We start from the raw sequence: 14381 nt of genomic DNA on the forward strand, positions 1-14381 counted from the left end.
AGCACTCACAACTAGAATATACAACTATGTACTGGGGGACTTTGGAAGAAGGAAGAAAGAAAAGATTGGCAACAGTTGTTAGCTCAGGTTCCAATCTGAAAAAAAACAAAAAAAACAGAAAAGTTGGGTTTCAGTCAGATCATGATTTCCCATTAGATAGAGCAATTATTTCTAATTGATTGTCAATTGATAATTACTTCTTATACTTTAGCTTTATTTTTTTCAACTTCTGTAGTAAGTGATTTTTAAGCAAACATAAATGTTCTTTGGTACTGCCATGCGGATGCCACCAGGCTTTTCACAGAAAAGAGCTACTTTGGATTCCCTGGTCTTGTGGTTATTTAGGTTGGTGTTTAGCAGTTCCTGAATAGGAGAGTGGCTGCCAGCTCAGCTCCCCTCTCAACTGGGCCTCCCTGGGAGTCTGTGGGAGGAAGCAGAAAGCTTACAAGTATTTTTTCATGCATATGGATTTCATATTTGGGACAGGCCTGTAATTAACCAGTCCCTTCATAGCGTTTTTAAAAGCTATTTAAATCCAAGTGAACCTACATGTAAAATAGGGAAAGAGAATAATTTTATTTTCAGATTAACTGAATCAGACAGATTAACTGAAACAGAGTATTTATCTCCATTTCCTTTGTTTTCTAGGAGCAGGCTGCCCTCTGGGGGTAAGCAGTATGCAATCAAGAAGGCTTTTAAATGCATTTCTCATGCGTTTTGGCATTAACTACAAGCTTCTATTATTATATTCTTCTGATTACATCACCCTAAAATGTGGTATTTTCAGGACCCCCTTATGACGACTCCATGAAAATGAATGGCAAGATCTGTATACAGACTTGCTTAGCTGTTAATGTCACTCTATATTATATAGTCCTTAGGGAATAAGAGGTTGTTTTCTTAAATTCGTGCTGTTTTAATAAACCCAGTTTTCAGGGACCAAGGGCTTGACTTTCGCTTTGTCTTTTTACAGAATATTAGAAGTGGCAAGGTGTTCTCAATTAACAGATGTAGGCTTTACCACTCTGGCCAGGGTAAGTATTTTCTCCGGGTTCTGTAGGTTTTGTTGGGGATTTTTTATGTCAGAAGAGTGAGCAATGAGGGAAATGTGGAATGGCAGCAGAGTCGAGGGTGTGGGATGTAGGGGAACTTCTCTGTGCTGGTGTTCTGAGCATTGTTATGCTACAGCTCCAGGCCTATAGAATACAAACTGCTCTGGAAACGCAGGCATGCGTTGTAGAACATGATGCTCCTTCGTAAGACTTGATTTCCCACATTTGCATAAGATGATAAACTAAACAGGGACTTCTAGCGCTTTGTGAAAGAAACTTACTTGGTTATTTGGTATGTTACTGGTGGATGAGAGTAATTTTGAAATAAACATGTAAGTCTGTTTAAATGGAGAAGTTTTCAGAGATTTTCTGTATTCACCAGAAGATTTTAATTCTCAGAGTGGTTTATAAATCACTGTATAATAGTAGTATTTAAAATTATACTGTCTTTGACCAGTGTGATGGAGCATGGGTGAGGACATTTGCTTTCAGGCAGATGGATGGAATCCTAATTGAGTTGGGGGTGGCACATGGCATAATTAAATGAGGATATAAAGCTTACCTTCCACCCTTCCAAAGAAATCATTTTCATTAAATTATTTATGGTTGAAAGGATCTCTGTATCAGTGCAGTGTTAGTGTTCAGCATATTTATTCCCTTGGACTTCTAGGATGTTAGATACTTTAAATGTGGAATAATTGAGAAATTTTTCTGTGATCAAGGCCTTTTAGAATGTGTAATTAATGGAATAAGACAAGTGACATTAGAATGACACCAACTCTGAAACTTTTAAGATTTCATCAGTATATTTAATACTACTACTATGTTTTCTGACCTTAAAATTTTTCCCATGTTTTAACTGTACTATAATGTTTGGTTTTGTATTCTGTAGAATTGCCATGAGCTTGAAAAGATGGACCTGGAAGAGTGTGTTCAGGTAACCTTAGGGATTTTTACTCAGAAATACAGTATGATAGAAACTCAGATAAAATGTGCACATCAGACCGTTCCCTACCCTAGTGTAGTGTAGTACCTGGCAGCACTGCTGACTCTCCGTTTGCTGAGGTGTTGTCCAGGCATACCAGGCAAAGGTGCTCGTGACATATGTGTTAAAGAACTAGAAAAATAGAATCAATAAGGTTGCCATTGAAAAGAAAGAAGACCAAAGCATTTAAGCCATAAAGATGCTATGACGTTTTCTTAGACCTACAGGGTTATGATACTAGTAAATAATTAAAGCCTCATCACACTGATATATAGCACTGCCCTTTTTTAACTTAGCTGGATCCTGGACTCCTTACATCATCAGCCCTGGAGACCCAACTCTCTATACCATATACCTCCTTATCAGCAATTTCTTTTACTACCAAGTTTAAGAGCTTTGAGATTATTAGTTGACTGGGGAGAAACTTTGAAGGGAGACTCTTTTTTTTTTTTTGAGGAAGATTAGCCCTGAGCTAACTACTGCCAATCCTCCTCTTTTTGCTGAGGAAGACTGGCCCTGAGCTGACATCCTTGCCCATCTTCCTCTGCTTTATATGTGGGATGCCTACCACAGCATGGCTTGTGCCAAGCGATGCCATGTCCACACCCAAGATCTGAACCGGCAAACCCCGGGCAGCCAAAAAGCGGAACGTGCAAACTTAACCACTGTGCCACTGGGCTGGCCCCCTGAAGAGAGACTCTTAAAAAGAAGATGGAGTAATGAATTTTTTTAATGGTAAAAATAAAGAAGAGAAGATACTGTAGTAACTATAGAGGTTAATTTTTTCTGAATTTGTTATCTGGACACTACTTAGCAACTATTCTTCCCCCCCCCACCCAGTTGTACTTACTTTTGAGCTTTATTTTTGTTTATTTATTTTTTGAGGAAGATTGGCCCGGAGCTGACATCTGTTGCCAATCTTCCTCATTTTTTTTTTCTCCCCAAAGCCCCAGCACATAGTTGTATATCCTAGTTGTAAGTCATTCTCGTTCTTCTATGTGGGATGCCACCACAGCATGGCCCAACGAGCAATGTGTACCTCTGCGCCCAGGATACAAACCAGCGAACCCCAGGCTGCCTAAGTGGAGTGCGCAAACTTAACCGCTTGGCCATGGGGCTGGCCTCTATTAGTTCTTACTGAACTAAAACTTGTTCACATCCATCTATCTCTTGCACATGCCTGAGTGTCCTGTGTGTCCCTTCCAGTGTTAGTCCTCCTGAGGGATGTGCACACATCTGCCTACCCCAACTCCCCACCTTCTGCCGTTTTGTAGTCCCTGTGAAGCTATGTATATTATAATCATCATCATCATCTCAGGGTTGAAGAACTGGAAAAGAGGCACTGATTGACTTTCCATCCTAAGATAACTATAAAAGGCTGCTCTTCCTTCCTGAATGTTCATAGTTAACCCAGATTTCAGCAGTCCCCTTCTGCCGCCCTTGGGAAAAAACTGATAGACCGGTTATCAATCCTGTGTTGTGGCATGGCTTATAAAATAGAGGCCAAATATCTAAAAATATGAGGATGTTCCTACAGTTATTTTTTTCATGGAGCAGTGTCTTCTGATTCTTTTCTGTGATGGTTCTAAGCAGGAAGAACAAAGTCTAGTGGTAAGAAGTTACAAGAAAACAAAACAGAATTTTCAGCAGACCTATTCAATGATGAAGACTAGGGATGACTAGATGTGTTCAAGCCTAGTCTGGATAGGTTCTCAAAGAACAGGTTCAGATAGCCGATGGGATTTCAACGTTAAGATTCTGTTTTTTGATGATTGATACCAGGATATCAGGCTAGAATATGTGTAGTCAGGAATGAGGTACAGTCCATGAGGTTTTTTTTGAATTATGCCTAAAATAAACTTACATGTTTCTTTCAGATAACAGATAGCACATTAATCCAACTTTCTATACACTGTCCTCGACTTCAAGTATTGGTGAGTTTGACTTTGAAAGTTTTATGTGTTTATTAGATTTAATCAAAACCAGGCTCTTACTTTCCTCTTAGTGTCTGGCTACCATTTTGGGAAAGCATATGTCTCCAAATTGCCAACTTACAGAAGACCAAGGGAAGACCTGAGTGAAGGAGAAAACTGAGATAGGAATGGAAAACTGACTTTGAGAGTATGAGTTCTCCCTCCTACCTGAATGAATGATATTTAAATTTCCAGAGATCCAAGGGACAAGAAGGCCAAAATACAATTTGCTTCACCTTGGGACCAAATGTTCCCATAAAACAGAACCAATCAAGGCTTTACTATGGGGAGTTCTCTGCTACTTTCCAATAACACTGTGGGAAAGCATTCTGGTTGACTACAGTCATGCATTGTTTAACAATGGGGATACATTCTGAGAAATGCATCATTAGACAATTTCATCATTGTGCAGACATCATAGAGTGCGCTTACACAAACCTAGATGGTCTAGCCTGCAACACACCTAGGCTATATGGTACTAATCTTATGGGACTACCATTGTATATGCAGTCCATCATTGACTGAAAAGTCATTATGTGGTACATGACTGTATTCTGTATCTAGGCTCATTTTTGGTGTGTTTGGTGGCACTACCAAAAATTACAGTACTATCCAAAATTAGATCAAGCGTTCTGTGTTTCACATGGAGGAACCAGGGATTTAAGGAAAATTGATAAAGTGAAGAGATTTATGTGAAGAGATCACCACACCTGACAGCTGTAAGAATCATTTTTAGATAATTAACTGTTTGGGCATGCTCCTGTACCAGGTATTCACTATTTAGTCCAAATTCCAAAAATTTTGTGCAGGAAAAGCTTGAGCTCCACTTGCCGCTATAGAGAAGAAAATGTTAATTTGTGTGTGGCAGGGATATTTGTTTATGAACTGTTTCACAGTCATTACATGAATTCACAAAATATGTTTAGAATCACACGCAGAAATGTTAGTCATTTATTGTCAGAAACCCAGCGACTAATACTCCTTTCTTCATTTCACCACATGGATCTAGTGATGGCTCCATAGACATCAAAATCAAACCAGAAAGGTCTCCTTTCTGATTGTACACAGGCCTCTGACTCGAAGAATGCCGTAAGATATTTCAGTGTCCTTCTTTGCTCTGTTTGGCTGCAGAGTCTGTCTCACTGTGAGCTGATCACAGACGATGGGATTCGTCACCTGGGGAACGGGGCCTGCGCCCACGACCAGCTGGAGGTGATTGAACTGGACAACTGCCCCCTCATCACAGATGCGTCCCTGGAGCACTTGAAGAGCTGTCACAGCCTTGAACGGATAGAACTCTATGACTGCCAGCAGATCACACGGGCTGGGATCAAGAGACTCAGGGTAAAGATGGCTGCGTCGCTCTCCAGCTCTAGTGTTCTCAGCACCCTTTCCTTCTTTGTTTTTTGGGATTTTTTTTACTCCATTTCTTATTTCTTTTTTTTTTTTTTTTTAGATTTAGATTCCTGATTTTTATATTTACTTGGACATTTAGCAAAGAGAAAAAAAAATGGAGATCAAACCGAAGGGTGGATAGTTTTTACCTGTTGTTCCAGATGGAAATTTAGTAGGAAAATACCCATGGAAGGGAAGAAAAGTAGGTCTCCTCCCAGCAAATTCTCTCCAGTAATGTCCAGGGCCTAATAACATGCCCAGAGTCAAAAAAAAAAAAACAACATGCCAGGTTTTGGTTCAAAAGGAATAACAAAGAAAATATTTAGTCAAATGGGATTTAAGAATTTTTTCTTTTTAGATTGGCACCTGAGCTAACAACTGTTGCCAGTCTTCTTTTTTTTTTTTCCTGCTTTTTCTCCCCAAATCTCCCCAGTGCATAGTTGTATATTTTAGTTGTGGGTCCTTCTAGTTGTGGCCTGTGGGATGGCACTTCAGCATGGCCTGATGAGCGATGCCATGTCCTCGCCCAGGATCTGAACCAGCGAAACACTGGGCCACCAAAGCAGAGCACACAAAGTTAACCACTCGGCCACAGGGCCGCCCCAGATTTAGGAATTTAATTTGTATTTCCTTTCACATCAAACCTCTTTCCTGGGGTTCTTATTTTTCAAGACAACAAATGGATCGAGTAGTTTTTTACCTTTTTTTTGCCCCATCCTCCATAATAGAGAGACCCATGCATAGCCAAATGGATGGAAGACAGGTTGCCAGCAAGGAGGTTATAAACAGCTGGATGAATCTATATGTTAGATTATTTAGCTCAACAGACGTTTATTGGAACATCTGCTTCACACAAGCTGTGGGAAAGGCACTGTGCTTTAGTTAGGCCCTTACAACCAACCTCTGAAAAATCGATGTTGGCCATATGGCATCTGAGCACATAAAGGAGCACCACGCCTCTTCCTGAGTTCCACTTGGCCTCAGTTCCTCCTCTCCCTTCACACCTAGAGGACTGAGATAGTAACTGCAGTGGAGAAGCCTTGTGGCCGTATTTCTTCTACAACAGAAGGGAAGGAGAGCCACGGGAGAACCGGAGCCTCTTCCCTGGCCCACATATACTAGGGTTCCTGCCTGGCTGTCAGGAATCTCCTCCCTCCCTGAATCCTCGAGAGTCTTTTTCTGTTCTTCCAGTCACTTAGTGCTTTTCCGCTTCAATTTACCTGTTTATGTGCATATCTAGACTATAAGTTCCCTAAGAGCAGGATCTCCATCTTGACCATCTTTGTACCCCTCTTATGTAACTACCACAGTGCCTTGAACATAGTAGGAATTCAGAAACTATTTATGTAGTAAAAACCAGAAGTATGTTGTTAAAAGAGGATAATGAGGTTTTTTTAAATATCTGAAGAAACATTGTCCACAGTGATTGGAAAAAAATATTATTTTGGGCTTATATAGTTTCTTCCGACTCAGAATGCCTTTGGGACAAGTTAAGAGAGTAGTATGATGTTTTCCCCCCCAGTTTTATTATTATGGAAGCACATGCCAAAGTTATAATGAGCTGATTTGGTCATTTAGAATAACCTGGGATGGTGCAAAGTAGAACCCAGGCCTCTCAACATCCTGACTGGTGCTCAGCCTCTTCCCTGCATTCATGTCCGCTCAGCCCATCAGTGTTTTTTCTGAAAAGCAACATTGGTCTTTCTGTTTAAGCCCTCTTTCTTAGTAATGTTTCTGTCTTGTTTCAGACCCATTTACCCAATATTAAAGTCCACGCCTACTTCGCACCTGTCACTCCACCCCCATCAGTAGGGGGCAGCAGACAGCGATTCTGCAGATGCTGCATCATCCTATGACAATGGAGGTGGTCAACCTTGGTGAACTGAGTATTTAATGACACTTCTAGAGTTACCGTGGAGTCTCCAGTGGAAGCGACCCCAGTGTTCTGGGCAAGGGTTACAAAGTGAGGGCAGTGTCTAGATCCCCAGAGCCACACATGCATACACATACCCACCCTCACTCCCACCCACTCTAGCTCTGTGACCAGGGGACTGAAGTTTGTGCTGGCTTTATCAAGTGGATTGGTAAAACTTAACCATTCCTGTTGGACGTGCCCAGAAGAAAACCATAGGCACGGTAGAGGGAAGGAGGTATTCCAGCAAACCCAGTGTTACTGCTGCTGCAGTTTCTTTGTTTTCTTAGGGGGTTTCTTTGGTGATTTTGGAATAGCAGCTGCAGTCCTCCGGAGTCAAGGAATGCATAAAAAAATATATATGTTGTAGCCAGGGACCAGGAAGAAAATTTCTTTGCATCCTATAAATGGTAGCCATCCACTGTGAGATGACTACAGAGCTTCTGTGCTTCCTTATTCCCATGCCAACATGCTGAGCATGCTCACAAAGAAGGCTTGTCCATTCCTCCTCTTGTGTTTTAGTGTTTGGCCCAGAAGTTTCCTAAATGGTTGCATTGAAATCACTGTGGGCCAAATGTGATTACTTATTCACGCAAATTGTCACTCTCTGTAGTACACTTGTGCACCTGTCTTTCATTCTCTGTTGCTCCCTCCTGCACTCTTGCTCAGTCTGTCACCTGTTGGTAGTCTGCTTACTCACACTCAATTGTTACTCGTTTGCTGCTGTTGTGTTTACAGTTTGCATTTTTGATGATTAGTTGGGGTTACCAAACATTTTTAAAAGAGACATTATCAATAAATATTTTTTTAATCCTAAAAATTTTGCCATTAGGGGACCCTGCCTGAATCTTTGCCAGTCTGAAGGGAAACTATAACAAAAGCAAGAAAAGTTATGAGAAGAAATTGAGCTAAAACTATTTTGATGAAAACAAATTGCCTTTTGGTTTCTGTTATGTCTTGTGATATTTGATAATACGCATGATATGCCCAGTATTGCCCCCCCGCACATTTTCCTTCCATCAAACGCCACTAACTTAATAAGGAGAGAGAAGTGCATTGTTAGTAAAGGGTAGAATGGCAGATCCCAAAACTGAGTCTGAAAGCCCTTACCACTCAAGCTCAGACATGTTGTGTGTTCACTGAAATCTATGTGTGATCAGCGGCACCTCTGATCTGTGTTTGTGAGGTTGTTTTGCATTAGCACAAGTGCTGCTAGAGGAGCTGTGCAGTCTAGCTAGTTGGTTGTGGTCCCCCCTCCCCTTCAGCCTATCATGGAAACAAGAATGACCTTATAACAGCTAGTCAGCTGTATGTTAGTGTTGATAGCATCATATCTAATGTTGGAGCCTCAAAGGACCAGAACCTTTTTAGAACCTGTAAACCATATTTCTTGTGCTCCAGACTTCCCCGTGAATGAAATACAAGGGTAACCAGGTGAAGGCATTGGGGCAGCAGAAAGACAACATTGAGAGGAAGTAGGGGATTCGGTGTCTCGGCCCAGCCTGGTCACCAGAGCTGAGGGCAGGGCATTCAGTGCTCATGACTCAAAGGATTGAAGAAGCAGCTTCCCTCTCCCCCTAAACAGTTATGGAGGATGAGGGAAATAAAATGAGTTTCTAAAGTACAAGAAGTAGATTTCTAAACCACAAGGTTAGAAACCTTGTGTGATTTTTCATAGGATGACTTTTTTTTGATCTTTTAGGATGTTATTGTGCAGTCCACCATGATCTTAGATCGTCCTCTGCATGATCCAGGCTGTTAAAAGGCTTGTTTTAATGCTGCAGGTGCTGGTTCTACCAGCATATGTAAGAATAAAGTGTGATTTATTTCTCCACAAGCAATCAGATGAAAGGGTCCTAGAAATCTGTACTTCCCACCATTATTTAGCATGTTAAATTTATCTTAAATTCTATTTTATTATTAGGCCCTTTCAAAAGCTCCAGTTACTTGTATTTTTTATTCCCCTTGCCCCTTATCCTCTTTGCCAATTAACCATATAAGGAATATACTTTTTAAAAGTGAAATTCACACTCCTGGCTATATCCTACATGTATGAACGTAGGCAGATGCACACGGACTTCCAGATATGGTTAATAATATTCAGATGCCCACATCACTCATTCAAACAAAACTAAAGAGAAATATTTAGGAGCCATCTGCTCTAATGTTTAAGTTATTTTTTATAGTGCCTGAACAAATTGACCGTAAAACCCTGATTGATTAGTGTGTGTAGATTTGAATTGCCCAATAGTTGAGGCTATTAAGGTGTTTCTTTACTTAAAAATATATATGTTTAAAAGTCCCTATTCACTAGTACATGAATGTCTCAGAAATGCTGTTCCTCTACCCAAAGAGTGTACCCACATGCAAGTCCACGTGGACTTGCCCAGGCAATGTCTGCCTCTGGGCCAAGAACAGAGTCAAGTGAGAAAATAAAGGCCCTAGAGTACGCAGCACTGGCTTGTGTGTGGTCAGGCAGGAGCCTTGTTCCTTTCTCAAGAAAACCGCAGGCCCATCAAGCTTGGAAGGAAATAAATTTTTATGCCAATCTGCAACCTATGCCAGGTGATGAAATGTACGAGGACTTTGAGAACGCAGAACATGGTAAGTTTTGGTCAGGTGAAAAGGGTCCTGATATCCGAACATAATGCTTCCTGTCTCAACATCAGGGACGTTTTTGAAAATGCAATAAGGCTTCACAGGTGTAAAAACTCTGCTTAGGAAAAGCTTAGGTCTATTTATCTGGCTCCAGAGCCCCTCCACAATACGCCTCCTGTAATGAAAAAATACGGTTAACAGAGAGAAGAGATTTGGGATAAGTGAGAAGATACCCTCAAAGCTATTGCCAAAAGCCTGCAGGTAGCCAGGAGGAATTATTGTCTTGTCTCTGGAGAAAGTTACTAAACATCCAGATCGTCTCTTTTCTAAGCAGCCTTTTCCCCTTAGATTTTCCAGCATCGTTTGTTTGCTACATCAGTATCTTTTATATCCTCTTCGTCAGACCCATCAAAGTGATTCCAGCTTTTTTTTTTTTTTTTTTTTTTGCATTGACTTCTCCCACTTCCTTCCTGCACCCATCTATGCCCTCTCCTTAAAGCCTCCATCTCTCTCCCAATGATGCTGCTGATTTATTCTCAAATGTCTCTATGTAGCTTCCTCTTGGGGCCCTTGACCTGATCTAGGCAAACTATCCCAGACGGCCTTAAATTGAGTAACTGTCCTGTGGCTCAGGCCATTTTTCCCTGAGTGGTCATTGACGTTTCCTTACTGAATTTGAAGTCAAACTGTTAGATAGGAGGAGTGAGGGGATCTGGTGGCATCCTTTTTTCCAATATTTGGAACATGAAAGCACTTTGTGCTTTGTGTAAAAAATGTTCGCTTCTCCCATTCTCCTCTTTAGTGGATGTAAAAATATTTGTTAAATTGTTTTTTGTGAATTTCCACATCCATTAAGTTGATTTAGCAGATATGTAAGAAATTTTACATATTCCTTATATCACACATTAGGAGGGAAACCTGATAAATATTTTCATGATGCTTTATTTTGGGCTTTCCAAACTGTTTGCAGACTTTGATACAGCTATAACACTATAGCAGTCAGGTTCTTTTATTTCTTCTAATTGCCTTGTAAAATGCATTGTTACTGGTTTGATAGCCCACTAATGCCATCGAGGGCTAAACAAAGTACACGATGGAAACTCTCTTGGTTTGAAGTTGTTAGGAAATGTGAGAGTGTCCCTAGAAAGAAGAGGGTGGTTTTCTCCCTGCCTGTGGGCTGCATAACCTTAGGTGGTGTTTGGAGAGGAGGAATGCTTGCAAATCATGGTTGACCCTTGGCCATTTAATACTTACTGTACCAAAAGTCACAGACTGCTCATGACAGTTGTCACCAGTGAGAGAGGAGGAGTTTAAAGGAAATTGGTCTGTTCTGCCTTTTCCCTCCTTGTATGCATGATTTAAGGTTAGATTTCTGTCCCCATTGTGCATCCTGGATGACAAACTCTTTCAGTGGTATGCTTTGAGCTTCCGGAACATTTTATAAAAAGATTGCCTTCTCTGTCTGCCCACAGTTGTAGGATCTTTAACCACGTCAAGCCCAGGCAATGTGAATCAGCTGAGTCTTGTTTGAGACGAGGAGTAGGATGTTTAGTTGGAGGTCTTGAGGCAGAACCCTCCCCCTTATAATGATCTTGGTCCAGAGAACTCTAAAGCAGTAGGAGGGTGAGGGGAAATATGGAGTCTCAGCCTCTCCTCACCTTTATTTCTATCATAAATTTTAAGTGTAAGATTGGAAGATACAGAAAGCTTTTTAAGACCGTGTCAATAGGGTATAATTAACCCAGGTAATTTGGAAATAAAATTTGGCTGTATTTGCTGTATCCAGACGCCCTAACTTATCATCTTGTTCTCCAGCAAAGAACATGCTGCTCTAACCTTGTCCTCTTACTTGGGACAAACTTTCCACCTGCCAGAAACTACCATTTGAGGCAAGTGAGTTTTCTGCACGAAGGGCTTTTGCAGCTCCCGCTCCTCCCCCAAGGCAAGTCTACCTATTTTGTCCATTTTTATTCTTAGGAACATTAGTTCTGCGTCTCTGAAGCCTTTGATCCTTAGGAAAGTCAGTAAGAACCTCTCAGCTGAGTCTGAGTGAATCTTTGGAGCCCACGAAAGCTACACTTAATTTTCAGCAGAGAAGAATTTGTTGGACAAGCTCACATGTGGAATGTTAAGAGAAATTCCATAATGCACTTCTTCCATCTCTGCCTCGTGTGTTTTTTGAGTAAACCCTTCGTAGAATTTGGTTCACAGGTGTTGAGTCTCAGGCTTCCTCAGCCAGGGTGGTTTGTTTTAGGAAAAAGAACCATGAGCACCCAAAACTGTATCAATTGGCCCTTTCTATTTTCTGTGTTTTTCAGTGTCTTGTTTTAAAGAATTGAGGTGGGGAAATGGTAGATGAGATTCAAAATGAAGGAGAGAATCAGTTCTGGAACTGGGGTACTTTGCTTCAGGTACAAGCATCTGTGCTGAATTCTGTAGAAACACCTGCCTCACGGGTGGGTCGATTCACTTTCCTCTCCTTCTCATGAACTCCATGCCCTTTTTACTGGCAAGTAGGGCTTCTACTTTCCAGACACCTAACCAGAGTCATGAGGTGGAGATTGGCACAACCGAAAGAACCACCATTGCTTCCCAGCTGCTGCTGGGCCTGGTTTTCACTGAGGCCAGAGCAGGTAGGCAGTAAATGAGAATCCCCACCCCAAGAAGAGATGGGAGAAGAGAGGTGTCCAGACACATACCTTTTCTCTTCTGCCATACCCCAAGAACCCAGGGAAATCTTTGAAGTGATGTCTTTTTTTATTAAAGTCCAAGAAGGAAAGTTGGCCCCACTAAGTTTCGCTTGTCATTGCCTCTTACTACTTATTATTCAAATCTATACCACACTGCTGCTCACACATGTATGTGTTTCTTACCTTAGCCTAACCCTTCTCAGCCCCTCAAGTCATTATTCTCGTTTGTTTTTCTTTTTTTTATGGCACTAGTGAATGAGAACCTAAAGTCTTAGAAAATTGTAACTTGAAAAGGAGTCTCTAACTGGCATGGTTTGATTAATTACCTTTTACCCCCTGAAGACGTGAATGATTTTCTTTCCTAGTGCTATATAATAGATCTGTAATAAGTGAAACCTTTGCTGCTACTTTCCTGGGTTTACATTGGTTTTTTTCTTCCCTTAAGAATAATTTATCCGTGCTTCTCTGATGACTAATTTCTCATAAGTGCAGGAAGAGGTGAGCCTGAGATTTCTTCTCTTCCCTCCTCACTCTAGCCATAAATTACACGTTAACCTGTAACGTGTACAAGCTCCGTGCGGGGGCACTCATCAAAGCTCCATGTGTCTTTTTCTCACTGTGCTGCCGCTCTCAGAGCTGGCCGCTGAGGATCTGTCACTGCCCAGTCCGAAGGGGTACTGTACCGGGAGAAAGGCCTTCTTAATTTTGCCTGTCTCCATTCCTCTTGTGTGACTTAACCTTCACATGCCTCCCACTCTGGCCGCCTCCTTTTTACTCCTGGGAGTTGTTTCCAAGTAACCTGCCTCGCATTTCCCAACTGCTCTCCTCACCTTTGCCCACCTTCCAGTGCCCCTGAGGGCACAGACCTGAGAAAGTGGTCTGTGCAGAGCTCAAAGAACTGTGAGGACTACTCCTGCCTGTTAGACTCTGCCTGGGGACAGAGATGGATGGGTGAAGGGTGCTCTGAGAGAAATTTTTATCTTCAAACCAGGCTGTTTCATCCCTGCACCACACACACCACTCCCCTTAGAGGGTAAAATGCAGAGGATGGTTGACTGGCAGAGTCTGACCCCACACACTGCCGTCTGGCCTAAGCCTTCCCCAGCTACTCGGCTCACCCTGCGGTGCTTCAGTGTGGGAGCTGCTGCTTGCTTGTTTCTCCACCAGGCCTGCCCCGGTGCTTAGCCAGTCCCTGGGGCCAACACAGTTCCCTATATGGTGACTTAACACCAGGTTCCATTAGCTGTCCAGCTGACTGTGTTTCCACCCAACTCTTTTGGCGCTTGAGGATGGGGGGGAGGGAGGGTTATTTAAAAATAAATAAAATCCAAGGTGGCAGTAGAGGATTCCTTTTGCTTTAAAATCTTTGGACTAAAAAAGAAATGTTTTTTATATATAAATATATAAAGTAAATTGTTATGTAACTATTATTGTTTCCTGTATGTTCTAATTTTGTTTTATGATGTAATTAAAGGAAATAAGCTGTGAAGACTTTCCTTCTTGCCGCGGAAATAGCCTGACTTGGAGCTGTGATTCTTAACTTCTTTGACCCCTAAAACTACAAAGGCTCCTGAGGCTGAATGAAGGGGCTTCTTTTTGGCATCCTTATTTTTTTTAATAGCCTTTAATTAATAATTAATTTATTTAATAGCGTCTATTTAATACCTTTTTAATAGCTTATTTAATACTCCGAACTCCACTTGTCTATAAAAAAAAAAAGGGAAAACAAATCAGTTTCTGAATACCTTTGTCTTAATTAACTTGATAGTGGCAGTT

The 14381-nt window shown here is 41.4% G+C and overlaps 1 protein-coding gene across 4 annotated transcripts in view; it reads left to right on the forward strand.

The window, feature by feature from the left end:
• The window catches only part of FBXL20 (F-box and leucine rich repeat protein 20), a 108651-nt gene extending 94557 nt beyond the window's left edge, over nucleotides 1-14094 (forward strand). For all 4 annotated transcript variants that reach the window (XM_008523261.2, XM_070562142.1, XM_008523262.2 and 1 more), the window contains 5 exons: nucleotides 974-1034; nucleotides 1945-1989; nucleotides 3915-3971; nucleotides 5142-5354; nucleotides 7154-14094. In XM_008523261.2, the coding sequence (XP_008521483.1) occupies nucleotides 974-1034; nucleotides 1945-1989; nucleotides 3915-3971; nucleotides 5142-5354; nucleotides 7154-7261 (484 nt within the window). In that variant the 3' untranslated portion in view covers nucleotides 7262-14094. The remainder of the gene's footprint in view (nucleotides 1-973; nucleotides 1035-1944; nucleotides 1990-3914; nucleotides 3972-5141; nucleotides 5355-7153) is intronic.
• Nucleotides 14095-14381: the final 287 nt, after the last annotated feature.

Source organism: Equus przewalskii, chromosome 10 (assembly GCF_037783145.1).
Source record: "Equus przewalskii isolate Varuska chromosome 10, EquPr2, whole genome shotgun sequence".
Taxonomy (NCBI): Eukaryota; Metazoa; Chordata; class Mammalia; order Perissodactyla; family Equidae; genus Equus; species Equus przewalskii.